General features: G+C 36.8%; 1 protein-coding gene across 7 annotated transcripts; it reads left to right on the top strand.

Moving 5' to 3' along the window:
- Positions 1 to 4953: 4953 nt before the first annotated feature.
- On the top strand, positions 4954 to 22833 carry LOC136225525 (cation/H(+) antiporter 28). Of its 7 annotated transcripts, XM_066013581.1 has the most exons (7): positions 4954 to 5106; positions 5869 to 5938; positions 14612 to 14755; positions 14835 to 20246; positions 20325 to 21326; positions 21421 to 22011; positions 22111 to 22833. In XM_066013581.1, exons 4-7 carry the CDS (start codon positions 20040 to 20042, stop codon positions 22723 to 22725), a joined length of 2415 nt encoding a protein of 804 aa, XP_065869653.1. In that variant the 5' UTR covers positions 4954 to 5106; positions 5869 to 5938; positions 14612 to 14755; positions 14835 to 20039; the 3' UTR covers positions 22726 to 22833. The 7 variants fall into 7 exon arrangements, with proteins under 7 accessions (XP_065869653.1, XP_065869652.1, XP_065869658.1 ...); XM_066013580.1 differs by having other exon boundaries at positions 14612 to 20246; XM_066013586.1 differs by lacking the exons at positions 14612 to 14755; positions 14835 to 20246 and adding an exon at positions 7801 to 7908.
- Positions 22834 to 23251: the final 418 nt, after the last annotated feature.

The raw sequence follows: 23251 nt of genomic DNA, 5'->3' as shown, positions 1-23251 counted from the left end.
CGAGGCCCAACGGCGTGAGGATTGGGCCAATTTTGACACCTTTTCCAACGCGTTCTTCACGCATTTCAATATCCATGGGCATCCTCCTCCGCCTCCACCCTAGTTTCCCTTTGTTTTTTATGTTTTTCTTTGTTCTATGTTTTTCCTTTTCGTGTTTGTGTTTTTAGTTTCCGTTTTTGTTGTGTTATCTTTTGTGTTTTTCTTGTACTTTCTTTTTATTTTAATCTATATATATCTCTTTCCCTTTCTTATGATTTTTCTTTGTGTTTAGTTTCGTTTATTTCCCCTTTCCGTGTTTGTTCTTTCTGCTTTTGCGTGAGTTAATAATGTTCACGCGGAGCGTCCCCCTATGTCCGCCCCGCGTACCCGCGTCTCTGGCCTCCATTTGCTTCAAAACACACATCTCTTACGCGGGGCGCCCCTTTGGGTACGCCGCGCGTAAGACCTGACCTCCAGGGTCCTTTTTTAAATTCTATCTTTATTTTTGTTTTTGCTTTCTTTTCTTTTGCGACGTCCTTGGAATAGGCATCATTTTAATAACGCGGAGGGTCGTGCAACCCCGCACTCACCGTTTGTTTTGCACTAACAAAAAAAAAATAAAAATCAAATAAACAACAAAATAATTAAACTAATTTATTGATTCTTAAAAATTTTCCGACACACTACCTCCCTCGAAAATTAATTAAAAAGTTTCGTTATTTGTTCTTAAATATAAAGACGTTAAAACAAAGGATCGGTTTAATTAAGAAATTTTAATCTTGATTCTGAAGTTATAGAATTTATGCAAAGCCTAGGTTCGTGCTAAACAAAAGCATTGAGTCTTAACCCACAGGTTATCTCTATAATGAAATTTAAAAAGGCAATAAAAATGGGATGGTTGAAAATTTGACGAGAACTTGAAAGTACACATTTTAACCCGAATTTTTTGTGAGGTACTTTTTGAGCCTAAAAGAGTTCGTACGAGAACTCTATTTTCTTTCACAACTTTTCGAGGGCTTTGACTTCACTCGACTCATAGAGTTTGCATCTAATACCGGGTTAAGTACACTTATTTTGGTAAAAAGGGCAATAGATGATAAAACAAACCCACTTAGGCTAATTCTTTTCTTAAATTATTTTTCTCGTTTTCATTAACCTTTAGGAAACCCCCCTCGAGCCTATTAGCCAACTTCTTTGTTAAACACCCTTTTAACAATTAACCCTTTTCCTCTTGTTCGATCACCGATAAAATCAAATCGCACCAGAATTACCCAAAACAAGCCAATGCATTGACAAGTAAGCACCATAAGCTTTCAAAATCATTTTTGTGCCGCTCTCGAAACAAAAAGGACACAATAAAGAACAAAAAGGCATTTTCAAGCTCCACCCGAGCAATTTCGAATTATATTTTACGAACTCGCTAAGGTCAAAATGAAAATACGGTGCAATCATCAAAGCGGTGTTTGAACTCGAGTTTCTATAAGAAAATTAACCACTAAAAATCCACCCACATTACAACCCCCCTCCGGGTTCATTTTTAATATTGCATAGACCATAACATAGGAGGAAAAGCCCGGATGAAAATGCAAACTCAAAGTGACTTCAAGTAAGTGCAAAGGAGAGTGCAAAAACACCGACCCACCAAGATTTGAGCGTAAGAGTGAAATCCCTTGGTGAGGTACTTTCGGGTTCTCAAAAGATAATCGGCCCCCGTTGATATTGCATATTAAATTTGATCATGGAGGTTTCAAACAAGTTTTGGTCGCTCATTTGTTTACGTAGGTACTTGCCGAAAACTTTGCATAAAACTTTAGCTTTGGAATCACGCACTTGGTAAAACTAACCGAAGGTTTGTTTCTTAATCATCTCAATCCTTTGTCTTTCGACTTCTTTTACTTGAGGACAAGTAAAACTTTAAAGTCCAAGGAGGTTGACCTTGATAGGGACGTTTCGCCCCTATCTTTTAGCGTGGTTTACGGCTTAATTTAGGACCAAATAAATAAGTTTAATTACAAAAATAAGGAGTTTTTAATAAAATAAACAAAATAAAAATAAAATCCGTACTTTCGATTAATTGTCTTTATTTTTTATTAAATCTAGAAAATAAAACGTCAAGCTAATTCGGCTCTCGAGAATTGTATTTCAGGTAGGAGAAAGGAGCAAAATCCCACCAACATATGTAGGGCGTATCAACCTCCACGCGGGGCGTGTTATCTAGTCAGAACTGATTGAGCAATCCACAGGCACCACGTGGGACTTATCCACTGATACGCGAGGCGTATGAACCACCACGCGGGGCGTATATGCAATAATACACTCAATCATGAAGGTCAGACTGCATGGTCTCCCAAGTCAACAGGTTCCACGCGGGGCGTCCCACCTTATACGCTGAGCGTATTGGGAAATTCTTCAATCAAAAGATCTAGGGACTCACATACGCGGGGCGTGCTCCAGGCTACGCGTGGCGTACAAGGCATAATTCAAGCTATTAAATCTCAGGAGCTCAACCACGTGGGGCGTACCCCAGTCTACGCAGGGCGTGGTTGAGACAACAAAACCTGAATTTGGCCCACATGCAAGAGATTATTGACGAAATGGGTCAATACGCGGGGCTTCCTCAACCATACGCGGGGCGTGTCATGGGAAAACTGCAGAAATAATATATCTCCATGCTTGTATCTTGTGAATTTACAATTTTACCCCTAGCTTGATGTGTGTAAATAAGGGTGAGTAGCACTCATTTAGATATTCAGATTTTACATAGCAAAACTCTATCACCTTGAGAGCTTGATCATTTATTCCGTCATTCTGTCAAAGTTCCGTTCCATCTCCGTTCACTAAGCTCGAGAGTTGCACCTCTAAGTCCTAAGAGACGGCCTTGAGTCCGGTTAGCTAGTTCTGAGGGCTGATTCTTCCCTTTTCACTTGCTAATTAGCTTGTACTCTTCCTATGTACTAGGCTTGGTTGTATTCCATATTTACATTTTCCATATTTATAATCTATGATTTACAATCCCTACTTCTTTATATGTGTTGATGCTTGCTTCTTGTTTTGATATTCGTAATTGATTATTGTGTAGGGGAACGCGATTTCCGACGCCATTCGGGCTATCTTTAGGGATTCATATAGGTGTTGCCTTACCGGAAGTGACGCACCGGAAACCGTAGGAATTGACAAGCCACGGAACTTACGGGCCCTAATTTCTAATCTCAAGCATTAGACACGCCTTGACTAGGAACCACGTAGTCTAAGTACTTCACGGGTCGGTCATACTACACATAGTCGTCATTGCAAGAGTAAATCATTAACCGTATATATTTGGAGTTATTGTTTATCATACTTATAACTTATCACCATCCATATCACTTCGTAGAGTTTTCGTTATATAAATCTGTCTCACCTATAGTTAGGAGTAGTTTGTAGTTGTTTTCCAAATCAACCCAAAGTATTCACCGCTTAGATAACGTATAAAACCGAGTCGTTTATAAATCCCGTGGATTCGATATCTGGTCTTAACCGGATTAGTACTTGATACGACGGGGTACACTTGCCCCTAAGTAGTAGCGTCTAGTAGAGATAGAGCATTTAGGAAGATCACATCCATAGTCATAACGTCCTTATCATAATATATTCGTAAGCTCTACCTAGGCGCCACGCCATCAGACCACCACGTTAAAAATTAGGAAAATTGTATTTTATTCCTTTGTATGGTGCAAAATATCTTCAATTTATGAATATGCAACACTAACTGCTTAATATTTTTCTATATATATATATATATCATTATGAAAATCATAAAAATAGTATATTGTTCATGTAAACTTTATCTATTAAAAAACAAAAGTATTATTTCATTATTTTTTTTGTATAGTTAATTGTTATCGTTGTATAAAAAGTTCTTGCCAAACCTTCTAGTGAGATACATGTAAGACAGAACGAACGGTCAAAAAGGGGTCCGAGTCCGACGAACCCGCTCTAATGTCTAGGTTAGCATATGTTGGAAGGATTGAAGAATGTGAATTGCTTGTGAGATAGTGATATTAACGTACCGTCTAGTGTGGTCACACATGTCTATTTACAATGTTTCCACTGATCCGCTCTTCTTCTAGGAGTCCTTCCTTTATTAGGAATTCTTCTTCTGTTAGAAGTACTCTCTTAAGAGAAGTCTTCTAATTGGAGAGGTATTTGATGGGTCTTTATCTTAACCACATGAGAGTTTCCCTTAGTGGGAAACGTTTCATGGAAGTTTTGCTACATCTAAAGGCTCACGTTGTTCCACGTGGCACTGTACTGGTGCAAAAAAGCTCCATCATAATCTATACCTTCATGTTGATTTATCCTTGAGCTATTAGTCTAGCTTTATTTCTCACAACATTTCCAAACTCATCTAACTTGTCCTTGAACACCCATTTAGTTCCAATCATTGTTTGATCTTTAGGTTTAGGAACTAGTTCTCGTACTTTGTTTCTTTTGACCTTATCGAGATCTTCTTGCATAGCCATGATCCAACTTTCATCATCTTCGCTTCTTGGAAGTTATGTGGCTCTAGTTTTGAAACACATGCAACATTAATAAAATATTTTTTAATTGACTTCTTGTTATTACCTTTTCAACAAGATTGTCAATGTTATTCTCCATAGAATGATCTATATGAAACCAGAAACCTTTAGGTAGATCGTCATGTTGATTTTCCTTCTATCGAAGTGCACTAGTGTTGTAATCATCATCATATCATCATTACCATCTTTCTTTGCATCTTTTGTTCTAGTTAAAATATAGCAAGTTGTGTTTATAGCTTCAGCTATGGGTGTTCAAATATGGATGGGTTATTATAACCCATCCATTCTCCACCCATCCAACCCATGGAATATGCATAGATGGGTTATAGATGGGTTCCATGGGTTGGATGGTTAGAAAAAAATTATTTGACTTATATGGGTTGGGTTATAATAACCCAGCCAATTAACCCACCAACCCAACTTAAACCATCTGATATCATAAACCCTAGCCAACATCTCGGTCTTCCATTCAAATTCCTCCACCGCCTCAAAGCCTCCTGGTCGCTCATCGCTCGTCGGACCTCCACTCGTCGCTCCTCTGCTCGTCGCTGGTGTCCTTTCTAAAGAGGTAATTAGACTTTTTGCAAGAAACACATCCACCTCTAATTATCTATTTTCACATAACTAGCAACTAAGCTATGCTAGTTCCAATTTTAACCCAATTAAGATTCCAAAAGAAAACTGGAAGCGGGTTAGTATTAATGAGTTTTGATTAGTTTGAAAAGAAATTCTAGTGATTGAATTATAATTTGATTAACTTGTTTCTTGCGCTTCGTGTTCTAATTGTTTAAATACCCATTTTAAGAACCCACATTATTGGTTGGTGGTTGAAGTGTGTAAACCACAAGCATACATGGTATATGGAATCAGATTTTCATAACTTTATAAGGAAAGCTAATATAAAATGGAACCTGATATTTATATAAGCTCCATTTTAACTACTTTTTGGCCAGCAATTCACAATATAGGCAGAGGACATTATGAATCTAATTCATTATTGAGATGTATCTCAAATTATATTCATCCACATGGTCTCACATCTAGTTTGGATTCTGAGGCTAAATTTTGTAGGAAATTGGAAAAAACTATGAACATTATAACTTGTGTTTGATGTGAATTTGGACCTGAATGAAGCAATCACCATTTTCCATTCATTTTTATTGTGATTTAACGTCTGCCTGCAACAATTTGCAATTTGTAGAATATGAGAAATTCAGCATATTTTCTTATATGTTATGCATTAACAAAATGAACATTGATTGGCTTATTAGGCATGCCATATGTTTTTTTTTTGTCTAAATTAACAATCATAAGGGCTATTGTATTTCAGATGGAATCACAACTTGAAATTTCTCAAACTCCTACTCAAACTGCTCGGAGCCAAAGCCAGGAGATAACTAGTAAGAATACAAAACTTACATGCTCTCGTAAACGATTATCTAAAAGAACATCAGCTATATAGGATCATTTTATTAGTATTGAGAACGGTGTTGTGTGTAATTATTATGGTAAAGAGTATGTTTGGGAGTCTAAGCATGGTACTAGTACACTTTGGGGTCATGTAACCAATCAATGTCATGAGTATCCATATAGGATTGAAAAAAAACAAAAAAAAGACAGATTCTCAAGCTACTAGTAAAGGATGTGAGGGTGGGTTAGTTGTAACAGGTTGTAGTTTGGAAGAAATGAGGTTGAAATTGGCTAGAATGATTATAAGTGATGAGTTTCCCTTTAGCATTGTGGAATATGAAGGTTTTATAGATTATTCTCATGCCTTGCAGCCTAGATTTATAATTCCTTCTCGCACTACTATTGCAAGAGATTGTCTAAAATTATTTGCTGATGAGAAGGAAAAATTGAAAATTTTATTGAAAGGTCAACGTGTATGTTTGACAACGAATACATGGACTTCGATTCAAAATTTGAATTATTTATGTCTTACTCCACACTGGATTGATCATGATTGGAAACTGCACAAAAAGACAATAAGTTTTTGCCCGGTTGCTAATCATAAAGGTTTGACGCTAGGGACAACAATTGAGTCATGTTTGTTGGATTGGGGAATTGATCACATTTTTACTGTTAGAGTTGATAATGCTAGTTCCAATGATACTGCTATAAGATATTTGAGAGCTGAAACTAAACATTGGAAGGGTACTATACTAGGTCATGATTATATACACATTAGGTGTTGTGCGCACATCTTGAATTTGATTGTGAATGATGGATTGAATGATTTGAATGACTCAATTTTAAGAACTCGTGATGCAGTTAGGTATGTAAGATCATCTCCTTCTAGATTACAATCTTTTAAGATGTGTGTTGAGAAATCAAAAATTGAAAGTAAAAGCCTTTTATGCTTAGATATTGAAACTAGGTGGAACTCAACTTACAAAATGCTAGAGGCGGCTGAAAAGTTTGAAAAGGCTTTTATAATGTTAGAAGTGGAAGATCCTAGATATCTTAATCACTTTGAGAAATGAGGGATGGTTAGTGGGACTCCTAATTTTGAGGATTGGAAAATGCTAGATATTTCATCAAGTTTTTGAAGGTATTTTACAATGTGGCTTTAAAGTTTTCAGGATCATTGTTTGTGACTTCAAATACATTTTTTCACGAGATTATATCTATACAAACTGTGCTTCATAGATCTATTATTAGTGAAGATAGACTTTTGAGTGATATGGTTGTTAGAATGAAACTGAAATTTGATAAGTATTGGGAGAATAAGAATAATTTGAACTTTTTGTTATATATTGCTATTGTTTTGGATCCTCGTTACAAGATGAGATATGTGAAGTTTTGTCTTGAGAAGAGTTATAGAGAAGATAATGCTAGACATATAGTTGAAAAGGTAGAAAAAAATTTAACTCGTTTGTATAATGATTATCATGAGCGGAATCCAATATCTACTAGTGAAGGATATTCTTGTTTGGGTCAAAATAATTATGATTATAGGCATTAATGAATTTGAAGATAATGGGGAAACGTTGAGAAATCAATTTGTTAGACACTTAGTGGAGGAAGAAAGTGCGGAGAAAAAATCAGAGTTAGTGAGGTACTTGTCTGAAAAAAAATGAAGCTCTAATTAATCATTTTGATAGCTTAGGTTGGTGGAAGAAAATTTCTATTACGTTTCCAATTCTCTCACAATTAGCTAGAGATGTGCTGGCTGTCCCAGTCTCTACCGTGGCTTCAGAGTCTGCTTTTAGCACATCAGGTCGAATACTTGACCCTTTTCAGAGCTCTCTTTCTCCAACAGTTGTGGAATCTCTTATATGCGGTCAAAATTGGCTACGAAAAGAACTGATTCCTATTGGCATTCGTTGTGCGATGGATGAAGTAGAAAAATATAAAGAACTCGAGATAGGTAATAATTTATCCCATATTTTTTATTTTTTATTTTTCATCATTGGTTTTGTTCTTTATTAATTAATTTTGATTTTAATTACTTTTCAGAGTTCGAAAATGCAAGATCATTTGTGGTTGATTGATTTGGCTTTTAATTTTTTTTTTTTTTCATCGGTTTGTATTTTGATATTCATATACTGATTTATTATCATTTATCTATGATTTTGAGGTTTATTTATTATTATTATTATAAAAAATAAATCAACAACTTAAAAAAAAAAAAAAAAAAAACTCAACAGCTTGTAAAAAAAAATCAGCTCAATAAAAAACATAGAGTTGAATTGTTATGTACAATTTATGATAAATATACAATAACCCATCCAACCCACTATAACCCAACTCATCTAACCCACTTAAAAAATTCATACAACCCATCATAACCTACTATAACCCAAACCAATCTTTAAAAACAATTCCTTACATGGGTTGGGTTAAAATTATACTATAACCCACCCAACCCAAGTTTGAACACCCCTAGTTTCAGCTCGAAAAATATTTTGAAAGATTGTTTTCATTTAGCACGGTTATAGTCATCTATTTAAGAGTTCTACTTTTCCTTTATACTACACCATTTTATAGTGAAATCTCGGGTAAATTACATACATGGTGTACAACATTTACCCATTTTCACACTTTGGTATACAACCTTCAATTTTACGAACTAAAGTGTACAACCTTTTGGTGACCTCCCACTAAAGTGTACAGCAGGTAATTATGACCGTTGTTAGTTTACGATTAAAACTAAATCGTCCCGATTTAATTTGTAACATTTGCTATCAGAGCCGATCGTTTTCCTAACGGAGACTTCTTTCGACTATGGTTCAACCAAGTTCATCTCAAAAATCTGAAGAAACCGCCAACAAAAGATTAGAAAGTCTCAAAACCACCATGAGAAGGTTTGAAGAGACTCTTAGGGAGGACCATCGGGTTCTAAAAGAGCAAATGAGGGAGATTCTAGCATCTTGGGAGAGTCTCAAGCTAGAATACCAAAATGGCTTCCAACCAACCTTCACTATGCCAAATAGCCTCTCAGACGACGGTTAAAAACCGTCATCCCGCGAGATATAAATCTGTCACGTGGCTCGCTGCCGTCTATTGCACCTTCAAATGACGGTTAAGTTCTGTCATGTGAAGATACGACACATGACATTATCCTAGTTGCACACTGTCATATTAATCTTGTTACGATGCAACTTTTTTATTATTAACGTCACCTTTAATGTCATCACATGACATACGAATAATTAAAAAATTCAAGTAGATATATGAGAAATTGGCATATTGGTATTCGCGATGATAGTTTTCATAATAATTTATATCGTTGTAGCTTGTTTCAGATGATATAGGTCTTAATTAATCATGTCAATGGCTTTATTTTCAGATGACAGATTCGTTTATTTTAATGTCATTTTATTTTTATTTAGATGACATTTGTTTTAAACGTTAATGTCATTCTTTGCCTTCTTCTTCGAATGAATCTGGTAATGAAACATAATCAAATGAACAAGAATTTTTGTATATCAATGATTTTAAATTTATTGGAGACTAATGCTCATAATCTGTTTACATTTGAACTAGATAAATTTCTGGATGTAATTAATATAAGGTAAAAACAATAAGCAATACATCCCCAAATCTGTCAATCTTTCAAAAGGCATGGTGTTGGAAGCAAAATCCAACTTGATCTGCATATCTAAGTCATTATTAGGCCTAGAATCCCCAAGTCTTGATATCTGCAAAACCAAATGATGCTCATTAATTGCGTACCGTATATAGAGAGACCTAATAACTCTCATTTGCCCTTTTCCTTTCCTAGACCTTTCACTTACCCACCCACAGTATAAATATGAAGCTTTTACCAATTCTCAAGAGTCCACAACCCAACACTATACTTACTTTAGTTATATCGATCATGGATAAACATATAAGGGACCTCCATCTTCGTGTTGAGTCACAGATTTCCCTACTCCGGCATGAGGCACCCAGGTGGCTTCTCAATATTACAGGTATATATATCTTACTCACCCAGTTGTGCATTGTTCTTCCTTCTCTACTTTTGCTAACTCATGTACACTTGCTGCTATATATGCAGGTCGTCACCATCGGTAATGGTCTGTCGTGATGAAGGGCCCTCCAAACACCCCTTATGAAGGAGGTGTATTCATAGTCCAAATGGACTTCCCCACCGATCAACGATCGATGACTCTGGTCAACCATTGACTCTGGTCAATAATCGACTTTGGTTAACTATCGACTTCGATCAATCAATGACTTCGATCAATTAATGACTCTGATCAGTGAATCAAGTCCTTACTCTGATCAAAAGGTAACTTTGGCGGTCCAAAAACTAAGAAATATATCTTAAATTTGATTGCATTTCTCCAACTCCACGTGATCGATTACTTTATCATATCATTTCCGCAAGTTCTATTTTTGCAATATTTTCAAAGTAGGGGAAAGAAATTGTTTTCAACAATTGTTACTTTGAAAAATACTTTTAAAATTCACACACCTCGCACCTTTTAAAATGATAACATAGGGGCAGCTGTAGACACTAGAGTCGGAGGACTCGTGATGAAAACTTTCTTTAAAGGGTCAAGAGACGTAACAACTAAAAAATGACTGAATCATTTACGCTTGAAAAATAATAATAATAAATAAGAAATAAAGAGAAAGCTAGATTTTATGCATTAACATTACCCAAGTGGCACCCAGATCGTGCCCGAGCAACGCCCTTGCGATGCCCATGACATGTGCCCACATAGGTGTGTTAATTTTTGGGCGTAAAAGACGTTTCACCAGCCTAAAGTGCAACCTTCTTAGTGTGAGTCAACTATGTGATAAAGGTAAAAAGGTTATCTTTGACTCAAATGAATATGAGGTGCAAAATGTGTCAAGTGGTAAGACTTTGTTTAGTGTACCTAGAATTGGTAACATTTGTTTTCTCAATACAAAGTCTCTTATATATGATAAGTGTATCATCTTACAAGAAGAAGAAATGTGGCTTTAGAATCATAGATTCAGTCATGTTAGCATGCATACTATCTCAAAACTCTCAAGAAAAGGTCTAGTGAATGGTTTACCTAAAATTGCCTTTAACAAAATGCATGTTTATAATGCATATCAAACAGGCAAACAAATTAGAAGTTCATTTAACTCTGAAGGAGTTGTTTCTACCTCTAGATCATTAGAGTTGCTACATTTAAACATATTTGGTCCTATTCAACTAACAAGTCTTGGTGGTATGAAATATGTATTAGTCATAGTTGGAGAATGCTCTCGTTTACATGGACCTTATTTTTAAAACACAAAGATGAAGCGTTTGAAAAAATTTCACATCTTTACAAAAGATTACTGAATTTGGAAGACACTTCTATATTATTGCTGTTAGAAGTGATCATGAAAAATAATTTGAAAATCATCTTTTTGAACCATTCTATAATGAGCATGATATCTCTCACAATTTCTCCGCACCAAGAACTCCACCAATACAGTTAAACCTCGATAAATGAATATTCGATAAAGTAATAACCTCGATTATATAATAAATTCTTCCGGTCCCGACTTGGGCCAATGGACTAAAATAATAACCTCGCTAAATGCATTAAGTAATAAAAATTATTTAAATCCTTAAGGCCCCAATGAAAATATAAAGTAATAATTATTAAATTACATACAATATATATATATATATATATATATATATACCTTTTAATCAATCAACTAGAAGTCATTTCTTCTGAAAAAATGCATCTATAGTTGATTGTTTTTACTTTCCACCTAAACCAAAATGAACACCATTCTTAACTTTTTATAGTGCAAACACAACTTCTGGTATATTTTGCTCATGTTGTAGCAAGTAGTTGTTTAAGGTGACCATTGCTTGAAAGACCTCTTTTGACTATACATTTGCGACAACACAACTATCATCTGGCTCTGGATCATTTCCATCATCATTGTTCATTATTGACTGGATAATTTCTTCGTCTGTAAGCGATTCCATAACTGTATCATTCTCGCTAGGATAGTTCAAAAGCTGTTCGACATCCATCACATTTCTATAGCATAAATTAGAAATGACATCACTTAATCCTTGAATATCTTCATCTAATTATGGTTCAGGAATATTAGCATCTTCTAAACGAATCTTGCAATTATTTGATTGATTTGTAATTATGCTAATGTGATAATTACAAATCAATCAAATAATATATTTCATAAACAAGATAATTACATATCTAATGAATATTTATCGATAAATGAATAATTTATTCATTTATCGATAAATGAATAATTTATTCATTTATCGATAAATAAATAATCTCGCTTAATGAATATTTTTTTCCGGTCACAAGGATATGCATTTATAGAGGTTTTACGGGTAAATTACATATGTGGTGTACAACATTTACATGTTATCACACTTTGGTGTACAATTTTTAATTTTGCACACTAAAGTATACAAACTTCAGGTGACCTCCTACTAAAGTGTAAAACCGGTTTTTGTGACCGGTCAACGTGACACCTCATCAATTTTCACTTCTTAAAAATTAAAAGTGATCCCCACATATTATTAAGTTACTTTTATGTCCTTAATAAAGTGAATTTTTCAATTCTCTCTCCTAAAATTTATTTTTATCAACATTATCTCTCTCTCAAACCTCTTTCCTCTCTCTCTTCACCATTTTTTCATTTTTCTGTAACTTGTCTCTCCCTTTCCCTCTCTAAAATCTGGCCTCCCTCTCTAAAATTATGATGACAGACTCTTTTACAACAGGCTTCCGGAACTCGACTCCCTTCCATGGCGGATCTCTTACTACAATTTATATGCATTTTAATCAAAAGGGAAATATTCCCCTGTCTAATTTGTGACCAGTTCTTTTTTTTTTTTTCCATCAACACATCAACGATGATGAAATCTTTTATACGGGAGTATGACAAGGCTCCAAATTTCGAGCTAGGTAAAAAAGACATTTTATGGGCCAGACAATAGAGATCTTATGAACTAGGCAACAAAGGCATCTTATAGACATGAATTACTTTATAGAAGGTAAATCGAACTCAAATGGGCATAATCTAGTAAAAACCAATTGATATGCTAATAAGATGAGTATTATTCTATTTCCAGGAAAATAAAACAATTACGTTGATGTCTAGAGGAAATCTTGGACTGCTTATAGATTTTTGAGACTTATCATTATTCTAGTGGAATTTTTCAGAGAGTTTTGTATAAACTAATTTCTTCCCATATTGGACAACTATTAGTTTGTCAACTGATAATGTTTTTGAAGAGGAGACCTGATGAAACATTATGTTATGTTGTGAAAGAAATGATGATTTCTGAGCTATTCTCTTCACTATGCATACCTTTAAAAGAAAGGTTGGGTGCGTTTGCTTTCACACCAAATATCATAGTAAAAGTGAGAGAGATGGAAGAGTTAGAGAGAGAAAGGTAGAATTAGAGAGAGGTGGAAGAGTTAGAGAGAGAAGTGGTGCTTATAAAAAGAAAATGGAAGAGAGAGATGAGAGTTAGAGAAATAATTTTTGAAAATGGAGTAGAAAGAAAATAAGGATGAAGGTTGAAGAGAGAGAAATAATTTTTGAAAATGGAGTGAAAGAAAATAAGGATGGAGAAGATGATGTTATAAAGGGTATAAAAGTTATTTTATATTAATTGGGTTAATTTTTTATTTTTAGAAAAGTTAAATTGCTGAGGTGGCGCGTTGACTTCGGGTTGATCGGTCATAATTACCTGATGTACACTTTAGTGGGAGGTCACCAAAAGGTTGTACACTTTAGTTCGTAAAATTGAAGGTTGTATACCAAAGTGTGAAAATGGGTAAATGTTGTACACCATGTATGTAATTTACCCGAGATTTCACTATAAAATGGTGTAGTATAAAGGAAAAGTAGAACTCTTAAATAGATAGATAGTTTTTCTCTAGCTAAACTAGAAGGAATTAATCTTGGGTTTACGGTCTAAATCTGTAGGAAAATCATAGATTCCTCAATTGTTGAAGGTTGAAAACCTTAACAAACTTCATAAAAAAAGAAGATAGAAATTATATTTTATAAAAGTTGAATATCCTTACAAATATAGGAGCTTATATAGCTCAACAAAAAGAAATGTAAAAGACTAAAAATCCTAACTAGGGTTATAATTAATAAAGAGGGATAAAGGGTAGAGTGGGAAGGAAATGCCAAAGTGGCATTTAGGAAATTAAAACAAAAGGACAAACAATAAGGTAAAATAGCATAATTGTAATTAAGAGATGTAAGACTTGTGACAGCCATGGTCCCCTTGTCCCCTAACCTTGTGTGTCTTTTTCTTCTTGGCTGAAAAGCTGATTCGTCGTCGCTAAAAATCAATATTCAGTCTCTAAAAGTGAATTTATCGTCGCAGAAAAGAACCGCGTCGTCGCCAAAGATGGAGCCACTTCGCCCATCTCCAAAGTTGGAGCTTTTGGATAGGAGCAGCCCCACACGACGTGTGGGACATGTCCCATGTTATGTGGGGGTAATTCTGGCCCATTTAGGCCATTTGACCCCATACTCGATCTCGCCTGATTCGCCAATTCCTTTTTTCCGTGACTCGAACCATTGAGGAAATTCTCTGCATCAGTTTTTTGGAATTATCACATTTCTACCTTGTCTCTCCTTAGATTTGGGCTCACAAGCGCAATATTCTGAGGAATCAACATTCTCTCCACTAGAGTGGATTGACGCTTCCACTGATGAGAGAGTGGAGGGAGGAGGGCTTCGCAACAGTTTCCAGAGATTGGTTGAATGACTTAGCCAGGAGTGAGGTGAGCCATGCACCCATACAATGAACTTTGTTAGAAAAACCATTGGTATAATAATTGACTTATTTAGTTTTGATTTCAGGTGATATTTTGCTGGGATGGACAGTCTTTAGGTGATGAGTATGCAAATGTTGCGAGGATATCTGCTACCCGGTGCATGCTTTTGGGCCCTGACAGCCGATCTTGGTACCCCAGATATCCTCTTCTGTGTTTTTTAGATGACCTACTGAGCCGACAGTTCTTCTAGATCAGCCTGTTATGCCTCTTACTACACTGCCCGATGAGTCGCCTATCCAGATTCCAAATTACCAAAGTAGCCATGGTCAATTTATTTGCTTCTGCGCCAGACTCTCGAAAACTTTTCGGGTGATGATGTTGATGGAACTTCCTGTATCGATAAAGACCCTGCGAACTTTAAAATAGTCTATGAAATTTCGGGTGATCATACCATTCATCCGGTTTGTTCTTGATATTGTCGAAGTAGAAATCAGATTGTAGTCTTTTTCCAGAGCAGCCACCTCCTCTCTCTCTCTCTCTTCTCTTATGGCATGGTCCTCCGGCTATGACATTGATGACTCCCTTAGGGGTCCAGCCTTCGGCCTTCTTCTCTTTTTTGGAGTCTTCCCCATATTTTTAAGGAAACGGTCTAATTTACTGCTTTCGTCCATTTTTTCCAACTCTATGATTAATTGTCTACAGTCCTCATTTTCATGGCCTTCACTTTTATGAAAGTGGCATTATTTTCCATTGCTTCAGCACTTCTTGAGTTTGGGTGGTATTTGATGCGCCTCCCGTAAAGGAGACTCACTAAGGGATAAGTGTACCCTGTCGTTATCAAGTAATAAATTTCTGGAAAGTCCAGGTATCGTCCACAGGATTTATTTACCACAAGTATCGAACTACTTGGTCTCAGGTGTTATCTAGGCTTTGGGGGTTTTGAGTTTTGTTTTGATTAAGTTAATCTACTCCTAGGTTGAATTATACTACTCCTAGCTAAGTTATCTAATTCTAGCTAAGTTATTCTACGCCTAATTAAGTTACTCTACCCCTAATTAAGTTAAACTACTCCTAGGTGATCTTTTACCAATGTAATTATCCGAAGGAACACGAAGGGATACGATGATAATGAAAATAGATTGTTTAGACAACGGAATTAAAACCTAATCTAAGTCACTTGTGTCCGAGGCGATTAACCCTACCTATCCTCCTGAGGTCCCTAGTTCGTGATTCCCTTGTAAGGTCGAAACTAGCTCTAAGGCTCAGCAATTTGGGCTTAATCTTCTATAAGGTCGTCAATCCTATAGGCACTGACTAGGTCAGATTCAGCTCGCAATATGTGCCAACTTAATTTTAGGATTATCGAATGAGTTAAACCAATCAGACAAAGCGTAAGACAAAGATTTAAAGCAATAAAACAATTGAATAAACAAAACTATAATATATATCAAAGATGAAAGTATTGTCACGAAGATACAATGAGCCTAGGATTCATAACATAGATCAGAGGCTAGACAGAATATAAAAGAAGAAAAATCCCTTTCAGGGAACCTGTCTACCAATGCAGGCGTCTTCCTAGGACTTAAGGATGGAGCTTGAGCAATCCTCGGTGAGCGGAGCTTCGGAGGTGTCTTCAATGGAGGTTTGAAGGATATGGAGGAGGTGGAGAGGATTTCTCAAGGTGAAAGCTAAGAAAATTACAAAGATAAAAGATATCTAATTTGCAATGGAAAAATTATATTTATAGTTGTAGCTCGGGCCCTCTTTTTGACCTATTTCGTGTCCTTGTGCAGGTGGGAAGTCGTGGGACCGGTCGTGGGGTCAAAATTGACTTTTTTTGACCAATTCCCGCAGGTCAGCTCGCCGAGCAGGGCGCGCTGCTCGGCGAGCTGGCCCTGCGCAACCAGCTCGCCCGAGCAGGCCCCTGGAGGCCTGCTCGGCGAGCTGGCCTAAAAAGGCCAGTTCGACGAGCTGTTTTGCCCTGCACGCTTCCGCACGGTCGCTCGATGTTCCACGATGTAATTTTCGCCCGAATTTCCCCTGCGCATGCACGAAAACTCCAAATAACATTAGTCTCGAGGCTAAATTGACCCGACAATCGCTCATTTTAAGCAAACGCTCCATTTGGTGCGACTTTTGGCGGATCAATTAGCTATAAAAGATAACGGAATTATAACATACATGCCATTTTGGCCTTATTTGCCTAAAATGATCAGAAAACGAGCCTAAACAACAAAAGTTAATAAAACATTTCCAATTCCTAACTAACTCACACAAAGGCATATAAATGCGAGAATTGCTCGCTTATTCATGAAATAATACTAAAAACCGTCCTAAAACCGTACCCAAAGATAGGGGTTTTTGACCCCTATCAGTATTCAATTCGTATCTTGTTATCCTTGAACCAAAAGAGCATCTCTTTTTTAGACGCATTAAAGGTGATAGGGGGGTTGTCCCTTTGCCCTCGAAGCTTTGGTTGATTTCTAGCTTTTCGGTCCTTCTCCTTGAAGGATTTGTTGTTGTTTAAGTCGGGCTCCCTTTTGAGCAGAGGGTTGGGTTTGTGCTCATCCCACCGAATGTAACTTCTAGCTCTTTTCATCAATTCCTGTAAATCTCTAGGTCTGGAAGTGATGGTGCTTTTCTAGAATGAACGACTTCAGTAATTGCTTGCCATGGCATTGATGGCTCCTCCTACGCTGAATTCCTTGATTCGGATGGCTAAGTCTTAGAACCGCTCGATAAACTATGCTAAATTCCAGGAATAAGCTACTCATACCAAAAGGTTGCGGACTCTTTAGGAGTTGTGGGAAAAAGGCGGCAAAGGATTGCATCCATGGCTATTGTTGCTTCTGTGATTCTTCTAAAGTTTTTGACATGATTTACTAGATCTCCACTACCTCCATATTAACAGAAGGTGGGAATACAAAATCCTCTAGGCATCGGCTGGTGTTGGATCTTCCTAGACAAAGGTGTGCATGTGTTTGTGAGAGCTGAAGGTCTAGTGTATGTACCGAATTTCTCTAAATTTTCTTTTTGGAGGATTTTGTACATCTCTCTTTTACTGACAGGCTTGTCTTCATCCTCCTCTTTCGATTTGTTTTTCTCATCATGTTTTCTATGAGTTGATCAAGGTCTATGGGGGGACCACCTTCTGCTTTTACTCCTTTCTTCTCAATGATGTCTGGACTTTGCTTTGGGAATTTCTAGTCCTTCCCTTTGTTTGGAAGGACTTATTGATCTTGAATATTTCCTTTTTGGTGATGGGTTACGGGTGTACCTCATGGGTGTCTGTGTTGATCGTTGGCTAGATTCCCCTATGTTGTTATTGTTTTGCAGGGTTTCTTCAGTCTGTCCGAGTTCCTTTTTTAGTTTAGCCATATCTTTTGCGTGTGCTGCCCTGATGTTATCCATCTCTGGCTAGATAACCCCTAAGTTTTGGCAGAATTAATCGGTAACTTCGTCTACCAATTGTTGGTATTGAGGCTCTAACGACTCTTGTCATCCAGGCTCAGGGGTGACCTCTTCCATATTATCACCATGAATTTTCGATCGGATGCGATTGCCTTCTGCCATTACTGATTTTTTCGAATTTAAAGTGTTTTGTTTGAATTCCACGATCAACGCACCAATGATAACCATGTAACTGAACTTGTGATTGACTATCTAAATCTCTTATCAGGCCTTTAGAGGTTTAACCTGTTAAATAGTATAAGAGGTCAAAGAGGGGCCGGAGTTCGACGAACTCACTCTGATGCTTAAGTTAGTAAGTGTTTGGAAGGGTTGAAGAGTAAGGATTAGTTGTGAGATAGTAGAGTTAACATACTATTAGGTAAGACCATACCTGTCTATTTATAAGGGAAGGGCGGACCTTTCTTCTTTTAGGAATCCTTTTGAGATTAGGACTCCTTCTTCTATTAGGAAGCTGGCTTTAAGGAGAAATCATCCATGATGTTAGTCACATGGGGTTTCTCTATAACGGGAAACGTTCCATGGAAGACTTTTGGAATATCCGAAAGCCTGTGCTTTGACATGTGGTGCTTGATCTGAGGGTCCTTCTAATGCCACGTGTCCTTATTCATTTCATATGATATCACTACGTAGCAGAGGAATCACTAACCTCTTATTGATCATGCGTTTCCTACTTGAAATGAAATGAAATGGCCTAATTATCATAATTCCTTTTTTATCAACTCACTCACTCATAAAGCTGCATTTCACTTTTTCTCTTTCACAATTCAAAACCTTCAATTTCCTAACTCTAACCTGGAAAATACGACTGAAAGAATCATTAACAAAGCTTTGCAATGTTTTTAATAACCCATAACTCTCACTAATTAGGGTTGAACACCATTCCTTAATTATCACTATCGCCTCCTTTTCTAGCATACCAAATAGAAATGAGTTAAAACCTAACACCATTAAAAAAAATCAAAACCCAAAAGCCGAACTCTCATCACAGAAGTAGAACATAAACAGAATCCAGAATCCTGGTAAACGCCAAAATGCCGACAAGAGTTGTGATTAGTTGAATCAAAAAGCGAGTGGAAAATACCTAGTGTGGCTGATCGACTTAGGAGAGGAAATCAGAGGAGTGATGAAGGGGAAGGCTGAGAAGAGCGGAGAGAAGAGATCGGAATAACAATTTTGCGATCATGTCGCATGAATTCATCTCAATCATCATGATGCCCTTATGATATGAAGTCATGGGCAAAAAATGAGTGAAACGTAGGATAAGTACTTATACATTATTGAGTTAACCTATTTAGGTTTGAGAATAAGAATGTAAAAGGAATTAGTTGTAGATGTGTAAAATTGAAGTAAATAAAATAGATTTTAAAAAAAATGCATACATTTAAAAGTGTTGGCTAAATATTTATAAATTTATTTTGTGGATTTTAAGAAACAAAACATAGGATATGCAATGATTAAGGTTGGGAATGGTTAAGCTTAAAAAAAAAATAAAAAAAAATAATAAAAAAAAAAAAAAAAGTAGAAAATGAAGGCAAAAGTTGAGGTTTATTTTGTAAAATTGGGTGTTTGGTATTCTAAAATAGTAAGTTGCATGGCTTAGTCTCCTCAACTTGCTGCTGCAATTTCTCCTTAGAGTTCGCAGTGATATTGCCACCACCAACTGATTAACAAACAATCAAACTAAACAACAAAACACAAAACCAAAAAAAAAAAAAAATTACCAAAAGAGAAATTTTGAAGAAATGAAAAAGAAAAAACAAAAACTTAAACTTTGAAACAAAAGAAAACAAAAGCTCAGCTCAGCTCTCCAACAAAGAAAATGGCAAATAACAGTACCAAGGGATCAAATCGAATAAATCAGAAGGCATCTCCTACAACAGAGCCAAATTGCCAGAATTTCATAACTTACACTGTCAAAAATGGTCCTGGAAAAGTTGTTGGAATCATTCTCACTTTCGTTTTAAGTCATCTTCTTCATCATCTCCTTAAGCCTCTTTCTCAACCTCGCATTTCTTCTGATATTGTTGTAAGTCCTTTCTTTTCTTAATTATTATTTCTTCTTTTTCTTCTAAATCACATCATTATCCATTATACAATTTTTCAGATAGGGCTTGTCATTGGCTCAATTACATGGATTCGCGAGGCTTTCGATGAAAATTTTATAACAACATTGAATTTTGTAGCAGAATTCGGGATGATTTGCTATATGTTTGCATTAGGAATGGAAATGGATCCTTATGTGATATTTAAACCCCCAACTCAACCTGCTATGATAGCTTATGCAGGGATGATATCTTCATTCATTTTAGCCTGCACTATAACTCCATTTCTTCACTACTTTAGAGATGCAAATAGAGATGTATGTCTCACTCTTTCCCTATCCATTACCCTCTCCGGGAGTGGTTCTCATATCCTAACCCGGATTATAACCAATCTCAAGATAGGGAAATCGGATATAGGAAAGCTTGTCATTGGAGCAGGAGTACATTCTGATATGATCTCGATGCTTCTTATTTCCATTGGCTATGTTATCTTAGCTCCTGCAACTAAGGGTACCGATGTTGCTACGCGGATTACCAATGTCGTAACAATGGGACTTGCATTGCTTCTTCAGACCCTTTTCGCTGCCAAAATTTCGCCTATATTTCTCAATTGGGTCAACAATGAAAACCCTGAAGGAAAGCCTATGAAAGGCTCACATTTAGTGCTTTCTATTGCCTTTATGGTTATGGTGTGTAGTGCCTCGCCGTTGTATGGTTATAACCCTATTCTCAGTGCATTCATGGCTGGAATTTTTCTGCCAAGTGAAGGCAGAGTTTCCAAATGGGCAGTTGGTAAAATCAATTATCTGTTAACTACTATTTTCTATCCACTTTTCTTCTTCTGGATGGGATATCATGCTAATTTCAAGAAACTAAACCCGGGTCATTTGGTGACTTGGGGAAGGTTTTTCGTGCTTTTGGCGATCACATTGTACGGTAAAGTTGTAGGAACTGTCATCTGTGGAGCAATGTTAGGTTATCATTGGCGCGAATCTGTTGAACTCGGATTGCTCTTGAGTGCAAAAGGTCATTTCCATGTGTATTTGGCTATTCTTTTGAACGTGGTAATGTTTCTTACTTCTTACCTTATCATTTCTTGGCTTGAATGTGATACACTAATGAAAGATGTAATTGTTCGTTTTCGAAACTGAATTGCAGTCTAAACTGACAACTAGTGACATGACTACTTCAATGATTATTGTGATATTCTACACGGTAGTATTCGCTCCGTCCATCGTGATGCGAATCATCCAACGAGCAAGGAAACTCGCACCAACCCATCGAAGAACACTTCAATGGCTTGATCCATCGACTGAGCTTCGGATCCTCTTATGTCTTCATGGACAGCATAATGTGCCTGCAACTATAAACTTCATGGAGATTTCTCGAGGGACAGGTGATCCAGGAATTCTGGTTCATGTCACCGATATGGTTGAACTCACAGAACAAATAGCAGCAACATTGGTGCAAAGCGACGGAATAGATACAGTAACAGTAACGGATAAGGATGTGACAGAAGTGAGGGATCATATCACCCAAGAGATCCAAGCTTACGTGGATAACAATAGGGACGGTATCACAGTCAGAAGAATGCTTGCTCTTTCTAGTTTCAATGGAATGGCACAAGATATCTGCATTTTAGCAGAGGACCTAATGGTCTCCTTGATTGTGTTGCCATTCCACAAGAAGCAGCTTCCAGATGGAACATTGGATGGAGGTCATCCAGGGTATCGATACGTAAACCGAAAGGTAACAATACATACAGACATTTTCACGTATGTTGCTAATTGTATATGGATTCAATCTTCAGTTTGTAAAGTTGTGACATTACTTGTTTGAATGAATCAGATGCTTAGAAGTGCTCCATGTTCAGTTGGGATACTTGTGGACAGACATCTTGGATCGACAGAGAAAATATCAACAACAGCAAGAAACTTTCTTGTAGCTGTCATCTTCATAGGCGGGAAAGACGACAGAGAAGCACTAGCGTACGCGGGGTGCGTAGCGCGACATCCAGGAGTGAAGCTGACAGTGATAAGATTCCTACTTGATGACAATTCAGAGAACATGTCAAGAAGAGCTGGGCAATACAGAGTGAATCAAGCCGAGCAGGAAGCAGAGATGAAACTGGATGATGAGGCATTTGCTCATTTCTACGAAAGACATGTGGCAGGAGGATATGTTTCTTATATGGAGAAGCATCTAGCGAATTCGGCGGAGACGTATTCGACACTGAGGTCACTGGAAGGCCAATATGCACTAGTGATTGTTGGAAGAGGAGGGAGAGTGAACTCGATATTGACGGTGGGGATGAATGATTGGCAGCAATGTCCGGAGTTAGGTCCAATTGGGGACGTACTTTCAGGATCTAGTTTCTCACTGAACACTTCTGTTTTGGTTATCCAACAACACCTTGCTAAAGGAGAATTGGAGGGTGTGGATGATGAATTCTCTATCATGTAAAATGTTTAGTGAGAGAGATAGTTGAAAATATTAGGTAGGAAAACCACAACATAACTTGTAGAATACAGTTTGATAGAATGAAAGATTTGATTTTACTTTGTTTTCCAACGTTATTATCAAAAAATCATTTGCTGCTTCCTGTCACATTTACTTGAATGTTCTTTTTTCTTTTTTAATCAAAGGATAAAGGATATTTCTCACCAAAAACCAGCTTCTTTTATCAAGTGCATGGGATTGAAGCACCCTAAACAATGTTGTTTGGCTTCTTCTAATGATACAAGAGCCCTTAATGTGTTGTTTCTACACTTCTATTGACAGAGCAAATGCATGCTAGACTTCAATTCCACCCACAAACGAATGGCACCTATTAGGTATGCAAGTTTGGAAGGATCAACTCTTTCTATAGAGATGCATCAATCCTACTTTTAATGAGAGGCTCCAGCTCCACATATGTTCTGCCTCTCACACAAGGATCCAATCCAATTATATGATAGCTCTTCATAAAACCTTTATGTATACAGCAGTA

Source organism: Euphorbia lathyris, chromosome 4 (genome assembly GCF_963576675.1).
Source record: "Euphorbia lathyris chromosome 4, ddEupLath1.1, whole genome shotgun sequence".
NCBI classification, from domain to species: Eukaryota; Viridiplantae; Streptophyta; class Magnoliopsida; order Malpighiales; family Euphorbiaceae; genus Euphorbia; species Euphorbia lathyris.
Note: the sequence above shows the minus strand (reverse complement) of the source record. Positions and strands in the feature narration are given on the sequence as shown.